Genomic DNA, 7,697 nt, shown 5'->3' with positions numbered 1-7,697 from the left:
ACCAAACCATTTGCTGTGGCACTGGGGGCCCAGGGGGCTTGGTGGGGATGGGTTGGGGTTGGACTAGATGATCTTAGAGGTCTTTTCTAACTGTAATGATTCTACGCTTGATCTTAGAGGTGAAAGCGAAGAGTGGTGTGGCCCAGTTCTGCTCATGTTTCTGCAGAGGTCCGGGCAGACCCGGGTATCCAGGAGGAGCTAAGCAGTGGCCTGGGGCAAGGGCAGGTGCATGGCACCTGTGAAAGGACACCTTGTACACGCTCGAAAGGGAAAGTTTTCCTCCAACCCAGGGCGGTTGCTTGAGGAACTGAGCCCGGCCTGCTGCCTGTTTCCTCATTCAGGAAACAGATCATACTCGGCTGCTGCGAGCTGCAGCTCAGCGCCGTTAATCCGTGAAGTTTCTATCTCTGCCACGAATCAGCCTGGCTGCGCCGCTGCTGCCTCTAACTCCGCTCGGAGCCGGGGCCTCGCGGAGCGCCGGCGGGCAGCGCGGCCCCCAGCCCCACCTGCCGCTACCGGGGCGCAGCTCCCCGGCTCGCGGGGCGCACGGCCGCGCTCATTTCCGGGTCGGGCCGCCTCCGGCGTCCCCGCGGCTCCGCTCTCTCCCGGTGGAGCGGCCGTAGGTGCTCGCTCTGCTTCCCCTCGGCCGGGCCAGGTAAGCCGGGCGGTTCGGGGGCTTCGCTGGGCGGGCAGAGCCGGCGCCTGCCCTGGAGCCTTCCCTGGCGGTCGTGGCAGGGTCGGGCCGGGCCGGGGGCTGTGTGGGGCAGGGGGACGCGTGGTGCCGGGGCGGCCGCCCCCCGCCCGCCATTTTGTGAGGCCGGGGTGGGCGCTGTCGTACGGAGCCCCTCAGCACCTCAGCTGAGAGCCGGGGCTGGCTGGCTGGCTGTCGTGAGCGTCCTCTTTCCTTCAGAACTGTCTGTCCCTTCTCCAGCTGTCACTAGCTGAAAGGTGGGTACGGGCAAACATTCCTTCACAGAAGCTCTCTCCTGGGCGAGTGCTGCACCTGCGGCTCCGGCGGTGCGTGGGGAGTGCTCTCCAAGTGGCCTCAGGTGCTGTCCCTCCTTTCATAGGGGGGTTTGCAGCCGTGGGCTTCGTGCATCCTCTGCACCTTCTCACCCAGATCTGGGTTGTGTGGTGGTGCTGAGGTCCTCTGGGCCACCTCTCCTTCCCTTTGGGAGGGGCACTGACGCTCCCCTAAGCCGGAGCCTTGCTGAGCCGCAGTGCCGTTCTCTGTAACGTCCCTTGAGAGCGGGATGCACTTCGGTGAACTCATGTGCGGAACCTCAGATCCTTCCTGTAGGACTTCCTGCCAGGCAGTTGCCCGCATTAGCTGGAGATGTGGCTGTGTCGGGAACAGCCTGAAGAGACCAATAAACAAAGCACAGTTTCCCTCTTTAAACTTGACCCACTGAATCCTTCTTGTTCTGATGGAGCTGGTGGCTGTTGTGCATCACGGGGCACTCAGAGGGCTGCTGGCTTCCAGCCTTGCTCTGCTCAGGTTCGGGAGCAATTCCTGTCTTACTTTTCATCTTCTAGAGCTATTTCTGGGGATTGCATAAGTAGGTGTATATATATATGAACACACATCTGTCTGCTGAGAGGTATGGAAACCCTCTGTTCTAGGTCAACAGGGAATCAGCCCAGGCTGTCCTTTCACCAGGCAGTTTGAGTGATCTGGCAAATAGAAAGATTTCTTCCCGACCCTAATTTGATACGTGCTGTGAATTGAGGCTCTGTCATCCCCTGCTCTGGAGATATGATTGCAGGCGAGGACTCCACGTGCAGCTGTCTTCAGCAGCGTGCAGGCAGTGCTGGCTCTGCTGTAATCCTGGCTGCCTCAGGAATGACCTAATGGGGTGAGGTTCAGTGGACAAGTAACGTAAATCAAATGGACACAGCTCCCAGCGCAGTGTTCTTCATGGTCAGAGAGCTTTGCAGATATTGATCCCCATGTGCAGTAAGCTAGGATGGGTTTCCGTAATGCAGCTCATGTATTATTCACTGCCTAAATATTTTTGACTCGATATGGCTGCGCTGGGGATGGAATCCTCCCACCTCTTCACCTGCTTCCAAGAGCTCAGCAGTGATAAGAGGTTTCAGCTTTAGTACGTATGTTTTCTTCACGAAGCTATGCAGTGTCTTTCTTGCTCCTGCTCAGTGCCTTTGCTGTCTGCATAAGGGCGAAGGTGGAAACTTTTGTTTTACTTCAGACATCTGAATCCAGAATGACCCATTTTGATGTGTCCAAGGAGCAGTAATAAAGCGATCAGTGAGGCTTTGTCCTCTGTTACTGTGCTCCCTCTAAGGTAGTGCATGGCCCAGCAGCTCCAAGGGGAGATGTTCAGTGTTGCTGTCATCGCTTCTCTCGATATTTTGTCTGGCACTTCCACTTTTCTCCTTTCTGCATCCTGAAGCTTTAATTTCCTGGCTTTCCTGACGTCGAGGTGGATTTCCCTGTGCGCTGCTCTAATTATAGCTTTGCTAAGCAAACCTGACCTCAGTAGCTGCATGGGGAACACTGAGTTTGGGTCACTAAATGTTCTGCTGCGGGACAAAGCACAGTGTGTGTATGCTAGCTTTACATATTTACTTATAATCAGCCAGAGATTTAGGGGAAAGAAACAACAATGGTTGTATGTTTAAGAAAAAAAAAAAGCCAGCTGCCCAGACATGTCATACAGACAATGCAGTGTCAGTGACCTATGCATAGGATATAGTAAAGCGGTTAGGAGAAGTGTGTGAGGCTGTGTGAAGGGATGTGCACAGGGCTGCCAGGAGTGCAGCTGGGTTTAAGCTGCAGGGTTCTGTGCTGGCTGATTGCAACTGCATGGTGTTGCCTTTGCTATCTACAGTGCTTCACTGAGAGGGAGGAAACAAAGCTGGCAGCAGTCCCGTTATGGCTGTGCACTGTCCAGCCCATGGGAAGGGAGAGTTGGCACAGGCTGCCCAGGGAGGCGGTGGAGTCACTGTCCTGGAGGTGTTTAAGGCCTGTGGAGACGTAGCACTCAGGGATATGGTCAGTGGGCATGGTGGGGATGGGCAGGGGGTTGGACTAGATGATCTTAGGGGTCTTTTCTGATCTTAACTAATCTGTGGCCTTCAGCAGACCACCTCCAAGTCAGAGCAGTGCTTTCAGCTACCCACTTTCCATAACATAAAGAAAACAGATTGAGCTCATCATTAGCTGGTGGTTGGAGCTGTAGGGAACTGCACTGGCAGCATGACGTTGGTGGATCTTTCCCTCTGGTCTGACTCTTGGCTGATGTCGGCTGGGCTGAGCCTTACCTGCTGCAAAGGCTGCGTTCAGAGAAAGTGAGCAGTGTGCTGTGCTGGGAGGAGCTGAGGTGAGGGGATGGGAAGTGTAAAGATTGCTCAGACTGACTTGCACATAATCCAGGCATGTGGACTAAATGCAAATACCCATGCCGTTTTTCAGGTGGGACGGGTTGGCCAGCAGAGCTGTCCGTCCTTCTCCACTGTGAATCACCTGAGGCTGAGACCTGGCAGCAGGCGTTGGGCCAGCTGCCCTCCTGGGCAGCTGCTGAGCTTTGCCCAAGGAGAAAGGCAGGCGTCATCACTGAGATAAGACATAGCGTGACTGAGTCCTTGTTCCCCTTGGCAGGCGCGGCTGAGTTTGCAGCCTGGAGGAGCAACCAGGCCTCACCTCTCCTCTCCGAGACATGGAGCCCTGACACTGGAGCCTCAGAGGGAAGGTGCGTGTGGCTGTGCCCGAAGGGACGGTGAGAGCAGAGGAGTGGCCAGCCGGTCACTCCGCAAGCAGAAGGCATGGAGTTGGGGGATCCCATGTCTGTCTGCTGGGGTTGGAGGTGCTGCAGCTCCGTGGGCCTGCCGAGCTCGGTGCCCTCTGAGCTGCCCTGAGGCCTGGCAGGGCTAAGGGCTTGTCCCTCTCTTCAGCTCCCCGGTTTTTGGAGGTCAAGGGGTCTGTTGTCCTGAGCTGTGCTCTTCTGCCTGATATCACAGGAACTTTGTAAAGGCATTCAGATTTATTGGAAGGATAAAGAATGCAGATGTCCCTGCAGGTGCATGTTTCTTCCATTGCACACTTCGCTTCTGTGCTTGAGAGCTCCCTTCCTTCCTCCTCACCCTCTTTGTATCTTACAGGAGCCGGCAAGATTTCTGCCCTTTAGACACTGATCCTGAGGAGTAATCCTCTGCTCCATCACAGATGCACAAAACCCTTTGATTTAACGCATTTCCTATGGCACAAAAAATCTTTTGCTTCCCATGCAAATCTGGCTGCTCGCTCTAAGCTGCTGCATGCAAAAGCACCACTTGTAGTTACTCACGCTGGGCAGAGCGGTGCGGGCTTTATGTAAAGTATGAAGATAAGATTTCAGAGGTTCGTCAGAGAGCACAGCAATACGCAGGTTTATGCTGGAGAGAGGGCAGCGTGGCAGTGCTTCATTCATGATAATCCCATAAAGAGCTCTCACCGGCTTGGGGTTGGATATTGCTTTCCCCTTATGATATATGGCTGTTGTTATGGGTCTGACTCCTCTTGATGGGTCGTTGGTATTGAAGGATGGACCCCCAGGTAAGGAAGTGAACAAGCCTGTCTTTCCATACTTGCACAATCCTACTCTCAGCAGTTTCCTATGCTTCAGGCACAGTTTTGAATGCAGGCCACTAATCCAGTTGAGTTGTACGCACTGTTCTCTTCCCACGTCATCTGCGCACGGGAAGAGAAACTGCATTCAGCAAACTTTGCTTCTGCAGCAGGGAGAGAGCTGGCATAGTCCTGCCAGAACACAGCACTGGCTCTAGAGATTCACTGAATGATATTAGTATGGAAAAAAATGTGCAGTGTCTATATTCAAATGAAAAAAACCTGTCATGTTTCTCTTCGTTTTGTTTTTCCTTTTCCTCCACCTTCCTGTGGTGATGCTGCTCCTCACCTGTTTTCAAACTTGTGAGCTAGGATCCTAGGCAGGGGGTATTTAAAGGGATATCAAAGAAGTTGACGCTCGCAAGCTGTGGGTGTGTAGGGATTGGTCGGTTGTCCTCTCCCCTCTCTCCTTGCCACATCCCTGCTGCACCCAAGCTCAGGATCGGGGCAGACTGTGGTACAGTGACTCACCCCGTTCTGATGCCTGGGTCCCTCTCCTCTGTTCAGGTTGGGCACATGGCATTCAGTCTGTAATCATGCTTGAGAGCCCTCACTGCTTCCTGAAGTATTAGGGAGGCCGCAATGATGCTAAGATTGGTTTAATCCAATTTGATCTGTAAATCCACTTCTCTGAACAATAAAAGAGTGGGGGGTGGTAGTCAAGTGTCTTTGCTAAATCAAAACCCTTTCTGGCATCAGAGAATGAAGGCTTTTTCTTTTCAACGTTTACCTCTAAATACACAGGATATGCAGTATGGTTGGATTAGCATTTCTATGGGAACCATAACTTTTTGCATTCCTTGACCTTTACCCACATAGTGCTAAAGATTCATTAATGTGGCTCCAAAACACGCTTTTTTGTTTGTTCAATAAGCTTGTTGTTGTGTTCAGTACTTGGAGAAGCTTTATAAGGGACTGCAGGAGGAGATGAGAAGCAGTGCAGGCTGCGAGGCACAGAAGGGCAGCTCTTTTCCTTCTCTGTGCTGCTTAGCAGCATCCCAGGCAACATGAGGTGTGCAGGCTGAGACCGTGGGTCAATGTTAAGCATCTCTGCTGCAAGGATAAACAGAATGGTGAGTACTTTCCCCTGCTCAGAGGCAGGTAACGCACTTGGTTCGATTTTTTTTTTTTTTTTTTTTTGCCTTGGCTGTGCAGCCAGAGCCTGCCCCAAAAGGCGCGTGGTCGTTCTTGCTGCCCTTCTCTAATGGAAGAAAACCGTATGAGGAAGGTCCCACTTTTGCCTCTTGCAGATCCTTCATGTCTTGCTGCTGGGAGCTGCTCCCTTTGCAGTTTGCAGCCTGATGCGGTCTCTGTTCCTCAGATGCCAGCTGGAGGCTTCTGGTTTACTTATCCTTTTCCCTAAGCTTTCTTACTTCTCTTTTTGAGACAGGTAGTGCAACAATAAGTCAGGGGCATCGAGTTTGAGGCAGGACTCACAGGGACAGTTTCCAGCCCTCCTCTTGCTGAAGTGGGGTGGGCAGCACGCTGCATGCCTGCCCCGAGGAGCTCCAGCTGTGCTGTTGTGACCCTACAGCACAGATAAGAGATCATTGCTTCCTTCCCATTTCATCCCCTCTTGCCCAAGGCAGTTTAGAAACAAGCACTTCCCCTTCACAGCTGTGCATGGGGCAGGATTATGAGGAATTTACCCTGGGAATGTAATGGCAGCCTTCCTCGTGCCTTTTCTGTACTGACTGCTGCTAGCCTGTGTTGGAAAGGGGACGAGATGCACTGGGAGAGCTGCAAACCACACCTCCTGCCGGGACCTGCTCAGATACTCTGTGTACAGTGGCAGTGTTATTTCTTCCTTTGCTTTTTGTTGTGGAATACTGCTGGCTCCAGGGAAGGGGAGCGAAACTGTTCTGCTCCTGGAGGTACTTGGGGACAGCCACGGAGAGCACATGGGGTTGTGGAACCAGGGAGGGGGCGGAAAATCTCTCTTGGGCGAGGATCTGAGGGAAGGAAGGCTGAAGGAGCTCACAGCTGCTGTGTCTCGGCAGAGTTTCTGCCTAGGAACTTTCTGTTCTGACTTCCTGCCTTCCCATGGCAGAGGAAGAATGCGGGGATCAGCTTCAAGGAGTTGGAGATGCTTGATTTACAGGCAGAGAATTCTTCAGGTTGGGTTACCCAATGTCTTTGCAAGTGTTGAAGTTAAAGTACATGCTTTCCATGTTGATATGGTTCTGCGGGTTGCTTAACCTGTGCTGGTGACCAGTTGGTTTTGGAGCTGTGAGTTTAGAATGTCACTGCAATGGCTGCATTGCAATGTCAAAAGTAAGGAGAGAAAAAGTACTTGCTTAGAGTATGTGGGATTGTTACATTTTCTAATGAAACAACTGTACTCAGCTGGTTAGATGGAATACTGAGGTCTTTTTTTCCTGCATAATTTGTGAAAACAAAATTTGTCTGTAAAAAACATTTGTTAGGAAGTTTTCTACCGCCTCACCTACGTGCTTCTCTTACCCCCTGTTTTCTGCAACCCCGTGTCAGTGCTGCTACCGTGGGCTTCTGACCCGGTGGCAGCTTTCAACAAGGAAGGGAAGATTTCCCCCCAGTAATTTTGATTTCCTCAAGCAGTCAAAGCAGCTGAACAAAGGGAGCTGAGCACAAGCACCTCTCAGACAGCATTGGCTTCTGAGTTTGCTTGAAGTGCTGCTGCTTGCTGCTGTTACCTGCGAGGATCCCCACTGAGAGGTAACCGAGCATCGTGCAGTGGTACTGTGGCCATTTCTGTGAGGCAGAGAGCGGGTTAATTGGCTTCTTATGATTGGCTTCGCCCAGCTGCCTCAGCTGTGTTTGTTTAAATAGCATTTGCAGACAGGTCAGACTGTCCGTGGGTCCCATACATTGCTCGTGGGCGAAACCGATGGAGCAGCAGCTGCAGAGAGGCTTCCCTCTTCCTACTCATTCCTGCTCAGTAATCTTTGCTTTTTATTTTTTTAATCCCTTAAGTGCATCTTGAGGATTCAGTTTAGTAAGGTGAAACTTCTCTCGCTGTCCTGTTACCAACGTGCAAGCCAGAAGTGATCACAGTGGTAAGATCACTCTGTCCAGTTCTCAAGAGAGGCTG

The 7,697-nt window shown here is 52.2% G+C and overlaps 1 protein-coding gene across 2 annotated transcripts in view; it reads left to right on the top strand.

Moving 5' to 3' along the window:
- CRACR2B (calcium release activated channel regulator 2B) overlaps positions 3,385-7,697 on the top strand; it is a 39,909-nt gene continuing 35,596 nt past the window's right edge. For both annotated transcript variants that reach the window (XR_002440410.1, XM_021402759.1), the window contains exon 1: positions 3,385-3,713. Coding sequence is in view for 1 of the 2 variants with exons in the window: in XM_021402759.1 (XP_021258434.1) it covers positions 3,400-3,713 (314 nt within the window). In the remaining variant the exon portion in view is untranslated. The remainder of the gene's footprint in view (positions 3,714-7,697) is intronic.

The sequence above is a fragment of the Numida meleagris genome, chromosome 6 (assembly GCF_002078875.1).
Source record: "Numida meleagris isolate 19003 breed g44 Domestic line chromosome 6, NumMel1.0, whole genome shotgun sequence".
Lineage (NCBI taxonomy): Eukaryota > Metazoa > Chordata > Aves > Galliformes > Numididae > Numida > Numida meleagris.
Note: the sequence above shows the minus strand (reverse complement) of the source record. Positions and strands in the feature narration are given on the sequence as shown.